The 17,282-nt window shown below is 39.6% G+C and overlaps 1 protein-coding gene across 5 annotated transcripts in view; it reads right to left on the reverse strand.

Annotated features, from left to right (window-relative positions):
• The window catches only part of LIMCH1 (LIM and calponin homology domains 1), a 179,540-nt gene that overhangs the window by 60,390 nt on the left and 101,868 nt on the right, over positions 1-17,282 (reverse strand). For 4 of the 5 annotated variants that reach the window (XM_086746346.1, XM_086746345.1, XM_086746344.1 and 1 more), the window contains 5 exons: positions 16,083-16,189; positions 12,754-12,784; positions 9,747-9,857; positions 5,039-5,234; positions 411-660 (listed from right to left, as the gene is read on the reverse strand). In XM_086746346.1, the coding sequence (XP_086602472.1) occupies positions 411-660; positions 5,039-5,234; positions 9,747-9,857; positions 12,754-12,784; positions 16,083-16,189 (695 nt within the window). Of the gene's footprint in view, positions 1-410; positions 661-5,038; positions 5,235-5,522; positions 5,652-9,746; positions 9,858-12,753; positions 12,785-16,082; positions 16,190-17,282 lie in introns of those variants that run through there. The other variant, XM_086746347.1, reaches the window with a different exon arrangement.

Below are 17,282 nucleotides of genomic sequence, written 5' to 3' on the forward strand. Positions count from 1 at the left end.
ACAGCAAAAATATTATCTAATTTGATTGAATACATCAAACTTTACTTATAAGTATCATTTGTCAGTGAGTAACTGCCTTGAGAACTGAGAAAGATCATCTGAAGCGTTCTTGTCCAAGCCTTGGGTTTGAGTCAACACCCCTGATGCTTATATTAACCACCATCTTGTCAAACACAAGCTATACATTGCATTGTATGGTAAACAATAATGACATCAGGACAATGATTTTCCACTCATTGCTTTCCTACTACCACCTTTGCCAATTGCTACAAACAATTTATCAGTACCATCTCAGTAGGAGATTTACTACAGGAGAAGGTGCTTCATACATCTTATGAAAAGAAGAAAAATCAGCCAAGTGTTAAAACATCATCACTGAGGAAGGGAGAAGTTTTCTAGGCTAGTTTTACCTGAAAGGTCTGTCTCCTAGCGGTGAAGTCGCCGTGCTCCAGCTCTTTCGGTACTCTTCTCGTTCAGCTTTCTTTTTCCGAAGTGGAGCGGGTACATAGAAAGTCTGATTACTCTTGTTCGGGAGGTACTGGTTAAAAGGCACAGCTGATTTAGGTTCACCATGTGAGGTCCGCCTCGCCAACATATCATCTTTTTTCACATCTGGCATCTTTCTGTGTGGCAGGTCAGTTTCTGAGTCACTTCCTCTCCCTAGTAATGAAGAAGAAAAAAATTCCTCTTCTTTTCACTTCCATCCAGGTTTGGGGTTTTTTTTTTGTTTTTTTTTTCAAATTATAAATCAGAGCATACACCACCAAAAAATTACATTTCGCATGTGAGCACTAGAAAATTGAAGCCACTTTTACCTGTATTTTTATTTTAAAAGCAGTCCCTGAAGGTAGCAGCCACAATATCTATACAGACAGTAAACAGTTTTTTCCATCAACCCTTATTTTCTACCCCTGAAAAATCGTCTTCAGCCACAGGTCACATCAAAAAACTCAGGGTCAGATTATACCAGACTTGTCAATCACACAGGACAGCTACAGAAGCTTACCTGACTTATGCCCAAACAACTCCTAGTTGTACATACAGGTATGTTTGACCTGATTCACACTCCTGAACCTAGACTTACACATGCATAGCACAAGCTTAAGCAAAAAAGGGCTGTATACTGTGTGTTTGCAGAACCTGTAGATGTTTCTACAGACACATACTAATGGCACTTTGAATGCACACAGCTTCAGTTTTGATCAAAATCTAAGAATAAGCGTCAGCTGCTATAAACCAGAAGACTCAGACGGCCTCTCTCCAGACTCACCGGTTGCCTGGTCAATCAGTCTAGCACACTGCAAAACAGACAGAGACACTTGGGATCTCAGGATTTAGAAGTTAGATCAGTAGAGCAAAGACTGAAGAGTACTTGTTGGGACAGAAAAGAAATAAGGTGAGAGAGAAAAATCAGAAGTTACAGAGAATAAGTTGGGAGGTAAAGAGAGCTGAATGACTACTTTTTTTTTTTTGTTCAAATGAACTAAGCTTGCTGATATTTACAACCCATTTAAAAATATTCACAGAAATTTAGGCAAGACTTTTCCAACGTGCAAACAAAACTCCCAAATGGTAGGACAAATACCTTAAAGAGCATTTGCAGTGGAACTGCCTCATAGCCATTTCGGAAGCCACTTCATAGATGTTCATTAGATTCCCTGGGCCATTCATGAGCCTTTTTAAGTAATTCACAAAGAAGCTATCTAAATATTTATCTCCCAGCAGTGTAACATCACCACAGGCCCTGGTCTGATGAGTGAAATGGAGTATATTCAGCCACTTCTCCCATCAGCACTGAAATCTTCTCCCAGCTTTGGAGTGCTGGATGTGTCTGGCCCTTGGCCCCTTTGCAACACTTGCATATGCAGTAGCTGTCCCTCTCTTTGGGGTAAGGGAAAGCCACCCAGGTTGTGTCCTCTTGCTAATTCACCATGCTAGTAAATTACTAGCTAATTCACTGAGCTACCTAATGAATAACTGAAAACAATGAAGTCATAAAAATCACAAGTAGCTTGTGTATAATTCAGAGTAGGGTGGGGGGAAAGAGGTCTAACTATGCTAGGAATGTTATTTGCAAAGAGCTTTTGCAGCAGATTGAGTTACTCAGTGTTTGCTTGGAGAGAGATGAAGAAGAGTGAAAGGGAACAGTAAGAAAAGACAAGACACAATGGAAATGAGCTAGTTAGACAAAAAATCACAATGCACTCTTTGCCAGGTATCTTTTGCTTTGACAATTTTGGTTAAGGGTGTATAACAACTAGCACCATGATTGCTAACCTCACTCTATGTCTAAACAAAAAGCAGAGACACGGCTGCAGAATCACAAGTGTCTGAGGACAGCTGAGGTTTGAAGAGCTGTAATATCATTAGACTGCTCAGGGCCACAGAGCAGTTAAAAGAAAATGAAAAGATCCCTTACTGTTATTTGCTATTCTGTTTGCTCTTGACTTTCTTCTGGTGTTTATTTTTGTATCACATGAAAACCAGTCTTGAACCAGCAGACAGAAATGCTGGAATAGATAACCACAGTAGCAGAGGAATTAGAACAGATTCCTCTCCCTCATTACTGATGTGCCTACCAGCATTCCCCAGCTGAGTACTTCAAAGCCAAACAGCTTCTTTAATTATTCATATTTTACTTGTGAAATTATTTTCAGCTCAAATTTGCAAAAAACATACTTGAAGCCAAAGCACCGAATGGAAGATGCAGCCGTGCTCTACATTTATAACCTTAACTTTGTTGTTCTGCATTTCCAAGTAGGAGAAGCAGCAGCCAGTTTCCACAACCCATAATAAGCAGTTATACAGCACAGACACGCACAGACCCTTCGTACAAGGATTCATGCACAACTGCTGGCCAAGCAGAGGATTTATTCATTCCTGAGTACATTAGCAACTCTATGGGCAGGTCACTCTGCTGTTATACTGTGTTTTAAACAAACTGTTCTGCTCTACCACTGGTTCTCTTTGCTTTCTGCCAAGGGACAGGGTCTGCACAGGACACCAGAGCAGCTCCGAAACAGCAGGGCTGATTACAGATGGCATTCATGAAGGTAGTGTTACCTACTGCTTCCACCTAAACAAATCATCACCTTAGGACCACTCAAATGATCTCCATTGATTATTTTTTTTTTTTTTTTCTAGGAGTGGAAGGAATCACAGTTTTATTTCACTGTCACATTATTCGGTTTATAAAGCTTCTATCTGAATGGAGAGAGAAGTAATGCAAGCAGAACCTTTTCCTCCATCCAGCTCCATTATTTCTACCAAAAACTACGTGCAGCTGAGTGCAACACTGGCCTGCTGGGGCCTTAGGAAGAGGTTTGACAGAAAAGAGGTCAGCCAAGCTACACCTCACCTGCAACTCTTGGAGGAGACAGCTGTGAAGTTATGGCAGCAGCAAACTGGGAAAATGGGACATATTAGAAAGGGCCAGCTGGACAAGTTATATGTATGCACACAGCATCTGGGTCTGGATATGGTTAAAGACTAATTTTTAAGAACAAGCTTTGTATTCTTGCATCTTATTTTGTGTTCGTTATGGACTCAAGAATGTGACAAGCTAGTATGTCTTAGCTGTGGCAAAAAAAAAAAAACCAGCCACAAAACCTTACTAAAATCTGCTAGTACAGCAGAAATTGATAGGAAGCAGCTACAAGACATATGTAACTGGCTGCCCAGGAGCTCCAAGTAAGCAAGGATACTGGGCACCCCTCAGGCACCCATGACGGAGCAACACTTCTTGATTAGGACATGTGAAGTGTTCCTATTTGCCAATATCACAATTTTGTCTCATTTGGGAAGGCCAGAAAATATTTTGTAATGTGGAGACTATGCTCTGTCCAGTGTCTGAGGGGGCATGAAGCTATTTCAGGGAATCAGCCCCAGCAGCTGGTTCTGGATGGTCAATCAGCAGCAACCCCAATACCACAGGCCACTCAAAAGAGCAGAGTAGGTCTTAGCCCTGCTTTCCCCACAACTCTTTCATAATCCAGCTGTAATACCAGCTCTCCCTGCCAGCTTTTCAGTTCTAAGGAGTTCCCCATCACCTCAGGAAATCTCTTATGTGTCCGGTTATGATTAGCACCAGTTTCTTTCACACTGCCAAATGCAGTATGAACATCTGGTTCCTACCAAAAAGCCTTTCTGCCCTTCCTTTTTTTTATTAAGTAAAAAACATTACTAAGGAGAAGCTATTCATGTGTGGAACATAACTTCATACGATGATGAAGTTCGACTGATTCATCCGTTCATCCGTAACTGTGCAGAGAGAGCCTCAGTCAAGCATCCTTTTGTTCTGAACCAGAATCCTGCTCGTGACAGGTAACCTAAGTGAATGTTCCGCACCTACCCCTAGCAAATCCTTCCCCATCCAGCACACTGTGTTTACAAGCCTCTGGAAGCCTCTGGGAATCAGAGAGGCAGAGAAGCAGCATCCCTTCCGTAAGCCAACAGCCGCATGTCCTCACTCAAAGGTGTATAAAGATGGCCACAGCTCTGATGCTGGGAGCTATTAATTTACCCAATTTTTCTAAATACCATGAAAACAAATATGACGTTTGGTAAGATGTTGTACATCAGACTTCAAAACTCTATCAAGTATCAGACATTTCCAAGATATTTCTATGTCATTTATCTGCCCAGGGTTTACTTAGGCAGCATTTTACTCACTTCAACATTTCCCTTGTTCCTGCACTTTTATTTCTTGCTCCAGCCTCGTTTATAAGTTAAAATGAGTCTGCATAACATCCTCTTACACCGTAATCCAGAAAAGCACTCTCCCCATCATAAAATTACACTGGAATGATGTAACTCATTTTCCAACGCTACACTATCCTGAGACAGACTTCAAGTAAGTTGTTGGCAAAGTCATTTAAACCTCAGGAAGCAAAAATCAGCATTCACAGAGAAGTTTTCCCCCCAGATTAACACAATTCAGAGGCTGTGCCCAGCTCCCAAATGGCACATTTGCTCCAGAAACGTTATTTATACATATGACACAACATTACGTGTGTGCCGCGCCGTGACCAGTACTTACCATCGCTGCTCCCTCTGAGCACTACATCTGGAGACGGTGTCTGCTGCGAGCGGGAGCCAAAGGAGTCCAGACTGTCAAAGGAATCATCTCTGCCGTGGCGAGGCGGGGAGAGGGAATCGCTGCGTTCAGAGTCCCAGCAGTCTATATAGCCACTGTCACGAATGCTGCGCTTTGGGCTCTCAATATCCTCTGTTTCCTAGATGGAAGTACAGCAGGTACCGCATCATAAAGAAGGCACTGAGACACTCATGAGATCCATTACACATCTGACAATAAAGCATCTTCCCAAAGACTAAAAATCTCCTCCCCAAAATAAGGTATCCTTGTTTTCTACCCCTTCTCCCCTTCAAAACAAAAGTGCAAGCTTGCAGTAAACCCCAATTTCATGCTGATTAAGAGGAAACCCTGCTCATAAGATTAGTACGATGAACTGAGAAAAAGTTGCAACAAGCAAGTTAATAAACCGATCAAAACTGAAAGTAACCTGGAACTTGACTTGTCGTCCATAGTCCATAGCACAGGCAAAGGCACTACAATTTTATCATCTTGCCTGCGGGAGGTTTAAGTCTGCCTGCTTTTCCCCGCCTCCCCTTGCCCATCTATTGTATCTGGCCGGGACACCAGCAGACAGCATTTGTTGTTGCTGCTTCAGCTCGGCAAAATAATGAAGCAGTGTGCCCCAGCCTCCCTCTACCTTGAAGAGAAATTCCTGTTATGAAAGAGGGATGTCTTTCTGAAGCAATCAGCAATGAAAAATATGCAAAATGCTTTTCCTGATGCCTCAGAAGAATTCAGTTGTGCTCTTTACTCTTTGCCAGCTCCTGGCTCTGGGGGATATGAAAGCACTTGTAGCTGACCCACATGTTCAGAGCAGGGAGAACAATGGTTGTCTTTGACAGCCCTGTGATTATAAATTCTTTCCAGTGCAAGCAGCACATACTAAAACACTGAAACTCCAGCAGAGGAAAAGGTCAATAGAAGCCATCCTCACCCTTGCATTATAATAAAACCCCTGTTTTAGAGAGTGTCTTAACATTAATTACAATTGCACAGGCTGAGAAAAAACAAAAATAACTACTTTTATTCAAAGATAAATCTGTTTTTTTCTCCCTCGACACTAAGTAAAGTCAGAGATGTGGGTGCCATTATCAGACTGACATTTTGTGACCCAAAGCGGCTGGAACGTGATTTTTTTTTTCCTTTCTTTTTTTTTTTCCCCAGAAGCATTTGAATATTAATTCCTAATTAAGAAGCACCCTCCGCTTACCATTAGCTAGAGCACAATGGCAATGCTGAACACAGCTCCCACTGTCCTTGACTGCTAAGGTTTTACCCGTTACTACTATTGTCAACGAGAAGATCAGTCAAGAACACCACGATATGCTACGGCGGGGCACCTCCACAAGAAAGTGGGTTTGCTGTAGAACTGACGGAGGGAGGAGAGCTCTGCAGTAACACACCAAAACTTCTGCACTGGAAAAGAGGGAGGCTCAGAGCGAGACTGAGAGATCAGATCCAACGTCCTGCAGACTTTTCAGGAAGAAGGCTTAATTAGTGCTGCTCACTATTACGCTGCCAAAATACCACATTAAGGGCAGCGGCAAAGGTCCCCTAAGGCCAAGTTGAACTGTGGTAATGTCAATAAGTAACCTCACTGCAAATTGAAGTGAAAGTATTTTCTAAAAAGAAATAAAATACATCTAACAAAGTCATAATTGAATCCTACGTAATTTTCTTCCCCAGTCCTGCTTAGTGAACTAAAATATTGATAGAAACATTAGACTGCAAAGATCTGTCTCCCTGAAATCTGCATGAGTTACACACATCCAAGAACAAATCTAAAAATCCTATCAAAATCCCGTTTGTGACACAATCCAAAAATCTTTCTTAAAATCCAAATTCCCTAAATCCCCTCATCCCTTCATACCAATCAGCTGTTCTCAATTCTCAGGCACATTTCCATTTTCCTAAATTACTGTGTTTGAATGACATAGAACTACTCAGTAGCTACAGGGACTTAAACTTGGGCAAAAAGCCCCATCCTGCCTTCACTATCTCGTAGAGTTTGAAAACAGTCAAATTGTGAACTAATGAGTGCTGCAGACCCTATTTTCAAAGGCCTATTGATGTTAATTTTGCACGCCGCTCACCAGGAATTAGGAGGCAGGCACCAGGATGGGATCCTAGACTTCTGTAAACATGTTCTTAACAACCTTCCCCTTGGCAAAGCTACTCTCCCAGCCCAGCGCTGTCTCACAGACGGGTACTTGTCCTGCTCTGAGCAAACGTCATCTCCCAAGTGTTATCAATGGGAAAAAGAAAGTGGTTATCTGTGGGACTGATAACACCACAACACGACACACAACAGCATATTATTCTTTCATATTATCTAATTAAAAACACAGTATGTCACTGAGTGGTAGTAGAAGTGTAACTGCCAAATATAAGATGCATTTCTCCAGAAAGTTCCACCCACTAAATATAATCAAAAAGCCATGGACATTTTGTCATTGGGAATTCCTAGTTTAAAAGTAAAGAAGAATGCATATCCAAATAGTTAATGAAATTAAAAACAGAGCAGCATGAATAAAATTAGAAATGAATAGCCTTTTCAGTATTAGAAATACAAAAAGATGAGTTTGAGACAACTTACATCTGAGCTGTCTTTTGATTTGCTTATTAAAAAAGGAGGGCAGAGAGGATTTATAACATAAAAACTAAACCAGACTGAATTTATGGTCGATTTAATTATTAAATTCAGAGGAACAAAATGCCAGTAGAGAATGTGATAAAGTGTCTTTTCATCACTTGAGCTCAGCTATAAAGAACATCAGAGTGTTGCACAGCATGATTAACATGTTCTATTTTACAACCAAGTCCTTTTCAAATTCAGTAACAGACAAGCCCACAATCACCAGTGGGAAATACTGCAGGAGTACTGGAGTAGGGAGGTGACCTCAACATAAGATGTCCTTGTAACAGTACCACCTAAACAAGACTTTTCAGGACTGCAAAGTGCTCTGTTTTTACATTAAAGGAATATATAACTTTCAGCTTTTTTGAGATCTCTACTCTGCTCCCACCTCCAACATCTGCAATGAATCAAGTCCCAGCCTCTTGTTTTTGACCTGCAGTGCTCTGCGCAGCCCAGCCAGGTGCTCCACGATCATCAGCTCCCCAGAGAACATAGCCTTTTGGTCTCAGCCTATTTTACCCCACAAAATGGCTCAAGATGGGACCCCTAAAATGCTCTGATGATAACTTTGAAGGGTAAACATTGCCTGGAAAAAAGAGGAGCCTCATGCTGCGAGATTAAACATTAAAAAATAAACCATGATACCATGCGGCACTAACATTGTAACAGCCTGAACTTTGGCAATTTTTCTGCGCTAGCTCCCCTGTCTGTCTTTGTTTCACCTTTCAGACTCTTTGGAATGGGGATTGCCCCTTTCCTGCATCTTCTATTTGGAAACAGCTCAAGCATTAACTTCATTTCTTTACTGCTTGGTCTCAGTCATATCACTCATGAGTGGTGAAGTCCCAAGTGATTAGCACAGGTCATTTCAAATGAAGACCAAAATAAACCTCTACAGAGAAACAGGACATTCTCTTTTCCTCTCCACTTCCACATGCTTGTTCACAGGAACTGGGCTCACAAACAGGGATTTTACCCATCTAGTTAAGGCTCTCTGGTCACACTAAGGTGTAGGAGCTGCTGTCAGTCAGCCAAATATTTCTTGCTTTCCAGTGGCAATCTGGTGCTGGCCCTCCGAGATCCCAGAATGAAGAGCTGCAGCTGGTGCAGATGCAGCAGCGCTGAGCTCAAGGAGAGTAAAGAGCAAAGAGTCTTCCATGGTCCCCAAATCCTACTGCCTGTAGTGACTTGGTCGTTATATGAGATGGGGAGGGAGTAGCAGGCACAAAGCTCCCTGTGAGCTGGAGAAGAAATCTGCATGTCCCTTCATGAGCAGTATGTCCAACACATGCAATGCTAGTACCAAGGGCTGCCATCTGCTTACATGCCTGCTCCTTGCCCCTTCCATCCCCAGTAACTGCATGTTTGGATATCAATGGTAACCATTACTGAGGTTAAGTGTCTCTTGTTGAGGTTCAGGGCATGCTGGAGCACTCAGACAAAAGTCCCAAAACCACCCTACAGCAATCACAACTTTTCCTTTCCAACAGAGCTCAGCTCACCATAAACCACCAAATATGACTTAAGCCAGAATTTAAAGCTTGGCAAAACACAGATTCATCCTAACTATGCCCTTGGTGAAACATAATCTCCTCCTTCTACCCTTCAGCTTTATTTAGATACTTTGGTTTGATGCTTTATGTTGCAACTTAAAAACAAAAGAACTGCCTATGAGACTGAACGTTTTAAAGAAGAAAAATCTTTGCCTCTGTGAGTTCTCTGCCTCTAACTTCCACCTTGAGTGTCAGCTGTTCCAGCTGAAACTCTGTGTCATGAAGGAAAACAATTCAAACCAAAACCTATGGAAATGAAGACAACAGAACCATGTGACAATTGTAAAGCTCAGTTTGACATCATGTGCTGCATCACTGATATCACTGCGAAGCTGGCTGCCAAAGAAAATTGTGTTCATGGCTTGGTAAAGTCTGAAATATTTTTGAAGAAAGTAGGGGTTTACTACGTAATTTGTACTCCAGCCCCACACCTTGCTCATATTTAGCAACAAATAGATACCTTTCTCATTTGTGCCAGCAAACCTTCGAACTCCTTCAGGTTCAGGGTTGATCCACTGTATGACGTGCAGCTGTTTGCCGCTTTCCCTAGCCAATAAATGGTGACTAATACCTGCAGAAGTTAATAAGAATTAATTGAATCCATCTATACAGTCACTTAGCTAAATTTACTTCCCTTCAGCATCTCTCATTTATTCTAAACTGCACAGCACCACAAGATTTTGTTATAAATCAGAATTGAAAGGGAAGCGTCTGTCAGTAGTTAAACATAAATACATCAGGCATATTTGAAACTATCTAGAAGACACACTTATAAATATATCTGTTTCTAACTCAAATAGGAAAAAAATCCCTGAAGAGTACTAATACTAGTGGTCATTAATTAAAAACATTAGACTAATGGAATAAATAAAACATCTGAAACGTGTGCCCATCTACTTCAAGGACAAAAAAGGTAGTTCCATTTTTAATCATCTTAATGTAATTAACCAGATGACAAGGGAACATTTACTTTCAGGCTTCTGCTAGCTTAAGAAATGCTTAGCCCATGATTAATCAAAAACCATGAGCATCTGGTTGTTTCCATCAGACTAGAGCAGAAGTTGTTAGTGGTTTGATTCAAGTTCTGACTTGACGTCTCTCCATAACTCAAAAGTCACTTCAAAACTAGCATGGAAAAAAAGCCAATAATTGCTCTTGCAAATGTTTATATACCCTCTCACTCCTTTAGGTAGCAAAGAAAGCTGATCTGACACTGCTAGTGCTGCACTTGTTTTAGGAAAGAAGAAATTAAGATACTCAGCGTGGTCAAATCCAACACCTCAAAAAATGCCGATATTTATACCATGCAGGGAAAGCAAACAGTCCTTCTCTGCGCCCACATATGTCTCCACTTAAAGCAATGTCTGTAATGCTACCTGTGCAGCAGTAATTTGGACTGGAAACTGATCATCAAAGGCAATTCAGTTCAGTGTTTTGCACTGGTTAAAAATGCCAAACCATCACCTCAGAACGTAGGGCTTTTTCTCATTTAATGCTCGTTATTTCTGCATATTCTGTAACATTGCAAAGTACTTAACCTCAGAGCAAACAGGAAATATTTTGATGTGGAAAAGATGTGCAACGAATAATAAATAATACTTGCTATTAACTGTCTCAAAAAAAAAGTTAAATAAACTGAAATGTTATGTTTTGATGGGACAGGGCCCTCTAATTCATACTACATAGTGAACTAAAAAAAAACAGGACTAGGAGAAATCCCAAGGGGACGTTGGGGTCAGACATCTCTGTCAGACTCTTTCTCCCTAAAACATGCACCCACATTCCTTCAGTGCTTCCTCTCCTTCCACAAATGCTAGACTTCTGATTAGCCTTTTCTCATCAACTTTCTCTAAAATCCTCACTTTTCATCTAAGTGTGATGTCTAAAAATCACACAGAGCACTCCAGCTGAGGCCCTGCCAGCAAAGGATACAGCATGTGTGATACAGGTCCCCTGTTTAAAAACAATTGTGCTGCATAATGTAAAATACATATTTTAATATATACATATAGTTTATATTTCCCTTTAGTTTATAAATAATGCACATGCCATGAAATAACGGAACATTTTTAATAAAGTTCAGAAATTTTCCCCTTGTTTTTTAAATTACATCCAAATTGATATTACTGTGCAGAGGGAAAGGAGGTGCTTTCACCAATACTAGGGGGTTTTTTTTTTGTCTTGAAACAACCTTTATCTGAGCTGTTTTTCTTCAACGAGCACTACTCAACAAATTTATGTAAAAAGTTCTTACAGTACATGTTCTCAAGTTAAGTGAAAACACTTGCAAATATAGTATTCCTAGCAACCAGGAAATTGTCCAATTCATTTTGCCATTTAGTTCTCTGATGAAGATTGTGATATTTTCATTTATTTCTGCTAGCATTTGATCACTTTCTCTCTCCTTTGCTTTCTTTATCCATTTTTTTTTTTTTCAAATAAAGTCACATTTGCAAGCAATTCCGACTGGCTGCCAGCCGCGGTTGCAGGATCATGCACCTGGAAAGCACATATTGCCTACCAGCACATCGTGCAGGATACGCTTGAAACTTTACCTTTAAAACAATACATCGGTACAAAGATATTTAGCCAGTGACCACAACGGTGCTAAAATACCAAACCTGAACTCTCTGCCCTGCAACTTTGTGTGCTGCAGGCAGAAGATATTACTCTAATGACGATGGGAAAAACAGGATGAAATAATTCGGGGAGGTTTTATGTTTTGGGGGTTTTTATTTGTTTTTTTTACCTGCAGTCATTACTACTGGCTTGCAAAGTTATTAGGAAAAGGTCTTGGCATTTCCTAGCATTTTTTAGGAATGCGAGCTGAATATAAAATGAATTTACAGCAGTTTACAGCTGACTAAGGACAGACAGCTTGCTAGGCTTTAGGATAACATCTAACTTTGAGACCAGCAAAGTTTAGCCATTTTCTTTTCTACTTAACAATTCTAGGATCCATTATCACTGCTATTAGTTTAAAACTACAAGACAGTAAAGTTAAATGGAATCAGCCTTTCTGGGAAAACACTAATTTATTTGGAAGAACAACGAGCAAGCTAGCAAATCTAACAGTAAAGACTTACATCCAGATCTAATGATAATTTTTCTTCATTTTAAATACTTTGTGCAAATTTACTTTATGCCTATATATTAATGAAAGGCCACAAAAGCCTTCATAGGTGAGTCAGACCATTCCCACTGAAAACTGTGATGGGACAGCACCGAGATCAAGTTCTTTATCCCTGAATTAAGCAGAGACAAACATTCTCCATTATATTTCTATCGTATTTCTATCTGCTTTGCCATAGATACTCTACTGAAGTTTTCAGTAGAACATGGTTAGGTTTGTGTTCAGAACTCTAGTGATACTCATCTGTACCAAGTTTTTACTGGCATAATTCTTGCTCAGGCCAAATATAGGACTAATGAGACAAAAAAAAAAATACTCCAAGTCATGTACTTACATTTTTCAGCTTCCGACTATAGTCAATGTTCCTGGTTGCACACAGGCACATACACAAAAAAAGAGGGAAAAAAAAATCAGAAAGCAGACACACTTTCCAAGAGTGTGTATGTAGCAGATCACGTTTTCCCTAACAAAAGCCTGCAGAATGCTTCTGCTGGCTGGAAACACATGAAAGCTAAGAAGATGTAGTTCACACATTCATTTATTCATAACGTGGGAGTATTTTGTCACCATTTCTTCAATCATTAAATTAGAATTCTGGAAGTACAAAAAGAAAATGTGTTTATAATGGTCCCACAGTTAAGCAGGACAGTGCCAAAAATATTTCCTTTTAACAGTGTTGCTGATTTCTTAAAAAAAGACCAAAGGCCTCACTACTAAAATGTAATCTGCAGTAATCCAACAGTAGATTCTGCTCTGTGCTAAATCATGCAACCCATACAGGTTCTGGAAGCAACTGAACATGCATATGAAACTGAGGAAATCATCACCAAACATTAAGGAAACGGAGCAACTGCTTCTGTGGAAACAAGCGTCACAAAGAACAAAGTAGATGGGTGAAGAAACAAAGATCCTGCCACTTGCAACAGAACTTGCTGTGAAAAAAATATTTATTTTTCGAATGTATACTTGAGTACTTAGACTGTACATCGGCATCCTTCTCTATTTACTTGCTCACCAACGTCCAAAGGGTGGAAGTTTTATGTTAGAAACAACAAAGCACAAAGTTTGCACAAACATAAACAACATTTCAAAATTTGGCAAAGAAATTAAAATAAGAACGGAGGAAACATGTATCACATTTAGGCACTGAAAAATAAGTAAGAGCATTTCAGATTTAGTACAGATTGTCTCCTGAATATGTATAATGGAATTGCCTTCTATTATGACAGTAAGTCCACACCAGCATTAAAGGTTACCTGATAAAAACCAAAATAAATGTACTTAAATCTATGAGAACAACAAAAGCCTAAATATAGGCAATATTAAACTGATAACATCTTTTTTTAAAGCCAAAATTTTATCCACCAACACCCACATACTAAGAAAAATAACACAGTCCTATTTTTTTTCTTAATAAAACAGTGGAAAAGAGTCTTGTTTAACAAGTCAAGAATAAATTCTTTACAGCATTAGCTCATAACTTTTATAAGCTGAATGTTCCAAAAATAATAGACCTAATGCATTATTCAATTAACATCTATATGAAAAAAAGCTGGTTAAAAATGTCATTATCTTAATCATGTGCAATAATGTCATATTCATCCTTTACCACAGAAAAAATATCATTTTTACCATGTTTTAAAAATAACCCAAGAGTGTCCAAAGATAGGGAAAAAAATCACCTTCATGCGTTGGGAACTAGCTAGCAGAAGACAGTCTTGAACATATTTCTCTACAACAGTCATTGACTTGGCTTGTACACCTCAACTCAGTTACTCAGTGTGAACTTGGACAGTGCTAGGAAAACATTTGGCTCATTTCCACAGTTGCTTTCTCTGAAGAGTTGACAGGGGAAAAAAATCCATGCCAGTGAGACACTTCACATCTAACTAGCATCATATTCAGAGGAGGGCCAAGCCAGCTCTGCCGAGTTTATTACTCCTGGTTTAATTTGCTTACGTGCTGGACAGCTCTCCTTGGAGCTCCACGCTCAACCTGCCTCTCAACCTGCCTCCTCCGAGGTACTCCACTATCCTTAACCCTGAAAGATCAAGCCTCTTATCAGAAAGACCCTTTCTCTCTGGTTTTATATGGAGATTAGGGTTTTACATGGAGATTAGGAATTGTTTTGAGGCTTTCTCCATCCACCCATTCCCATGATTTTACAGGACGTCGTGAAGAATCTCTTTCATTGCAGTATTACCAGATTTAGAAGAAATAAGTTACACAGCCCTCTCTCACTGGTATGTACAGGCGAGAACCTCATACTAGAGCCACAAACTTGGAAATGAGCAAAAAGAGGGAGACTATTCCTTAAAACAAAGGAAGTGGCCACTTCAATTTTCAGAACCTTTGAATTTTCCCAGACAGTGCTTGAACACCATAAAAGCTTGCCTAGCTTTTACTGCCAGAAGGGGAAAAAAAAATTGAATGCCGCTGAAATTTAGTAAATTGTTTCCATATACTTTTCTAAAATGGATATGTCTGACCAGGATTTCATTAGTGATCTTTTTGGCCAAATGAAACAAGGTCATTCAATCAACTCAGCAGTATTTGCTTGTCTGTAGAGCAGTAACTTTTTAATGTTACACATGACAGACCTGAAAATTTTAGGAAAACTCCTAAATAACACCAATCACAAATGTTGTTAATTTTATTAAAGTGTGGGGTGCTTTTGCTTTTGGAGGGTGGGGAGCTTGATTGCTATTAACATAAACAAGAGAAAAACACAGTTTGACTGCTTCTGTTCCTCTAGTCCATGATGACAAAGTCTTCCCTGAAAGGGACAACAGTTCCTATTTAAAACCTAAATCCATGGTTATATGGACTTTGATTCAAGTCTGCTCCATGTGATCTTAGGCAAGTCAGTAATTCTTTCAGTGCCAGTTTCATATCTATATTTCAAATCACTCTGTGGTGCGAAATGCTGAAAATACAAGCTCTAGAGTCTAAGCACTTAGTACTCTGTGAGGGATGTGCACATACCATGGCTAAAAAGCTGTTGATTAAAAGGAGATTTTTTTAAAAAACCAAAACCACAAATTAAGTATTAGTAAGGAGAACTTCTTAATATGCGTGCGGTAATTTGTGCGGTAGTAGGTGTGTGGCCTTGATGAAACTTTATCTAAACTGTAGCATTTACAGTCCACAGTTCATATAAACATTCTCAGCTCAAATATCACATCCCAGCCTAGAGTTCTTGTCAGAAAATAAAGGGATCATGCTCATGTCTGCACCTTGTAGACTCTGAGAGGCCTATGAGTATCCTACAATGCATCTTCAGAATTTAATCTGAAATAACAGAGTTGTGACTTTTTTTTTTCCCAGTCTACATAGTTCATTAGTTGGACAGACAAAAAAGAATGCCATCAATTTAGACTTAGGAAAATCCCTAAATCCCGCAGAATCTCATTGCTTAACTAAAACAGTATTTTAAAAGAATTGTGGTTGATCTCTCTGGGAAAAATAACAACCCTTAGAGAAAGTCAGTTGAAGGGAACAATGTATTCTTCCCAGCGCTGAAGCTTTCCCAAACCTCAGTTTCCTATTCGCATTATACAAATGACAGTTCTATAGCCTTTTGGCTCATCCTTAAATATTTACTGTTGCATCACACACATCTGAGGTTCTAACATGCTAACTGCAAACTGCTTTTGTACTTACTTGATGGTTACTCGGTTTGATGTGTCCTGCAGATCACCAGGATCAAAAAGCTGAGATTCTTTAAGTCCCAGCTCTTTGCAGCCTCTCAAGAATAAGATGATATTATCCTGAAATGAGGCAAAAAAATAAAATACTTTCAATTCTTCTTCACTGAAAAAAGTAATCCTGCTGAACCAACCTCTCCCTGACTCAGTAACAGCTCACAAACAGTTGCTTCGTCAGTTAAATGAAGAACCAAAGACATTTGTAGTCACATAATTTAAGAAGTCAGTACGTGTTTTGTTTGAAAACCAGCTAAGTATGAAACAAAACATTTTAAAAATTATTTTAAATAGGTAACTGCAACAAGCTTGTTGACTTTTCTCTTTCCAAACCCAGATATTGGCAACTTCTTTAACTGAAAAAGCCCTGCTAATTTCCCCACCTACAGCTGTAGGCTGTCAACGCATCTTCAGCACGTTACGGGCAGAAAAGGCTAGATTTCTGAAGGGAGCAGGAAGGGTAAATGTGAAACATCCCACCACCATTTAAGCAAGTATTTTGTTCAGAAAACATTCTGCATGTCAATACGAACAAGTCAGTTACTCCTAGTTAACACAACCAGTCTCTTGCCTTTCCAACCTGAACCAGCCACAAGTCACCAGGAAAAGAGGTAGGTGCTTCCCACCCAAATAAAATGCTTGAAGCTACACTTTATGTGTCCACTGTCTGTAAGAAGAAACAACACCAAGTTTGTAACACTTTTTATGGAGGATTTACGCTTTTCAGAGTGTAAAAAATAAAAAGTAATAACTAAGAGAGATTAAGCACAAACTGATATAAGCCTCTTTCAAACCAAATATGAGCGATGACACATGGGTTTGCACCAAGGAGATGAAATCTGTATGTGTGTATATACATTTAATACATGATTTATACTTAACTTACACATACGCATGTACATTGCCACCCTTTTATAGAACCAGTGAATCTTTCTTATGCAGATAAATCTTGAAGGTCAGAAGAGAACAAGTTTTCAGATATATATGTTGCTAGATCAGCAACTGCAAAGGTAGATGTGGGGACACATAAGGATATAATGTATAGCTTGATATTCTCTAAGGCCTCTCATTTCAGACCTGGCAAGCTGCCACGTAAAGAGTTAGAGACAAGCAGAACCACAGCATGGGACAGAGACCTCAATTTTTGTAAAAACTGGGA

Source organism: Chlamydotis macqueenii, chromosome 4, assembly GCF_036417535.1.
Source record: "Chlamydotis macqueenii isolate bChlMac1 chromosome 4, bChlMac1.mat, whole genome shotgun sequence".
Taxonomy (NCBI): domain Eukaryota; kingdom Metazoa; phylum Chordata; class Aves; order Otidiformes; family Otididae; genus Chlamydotis; species Chlamydotis macqueenii.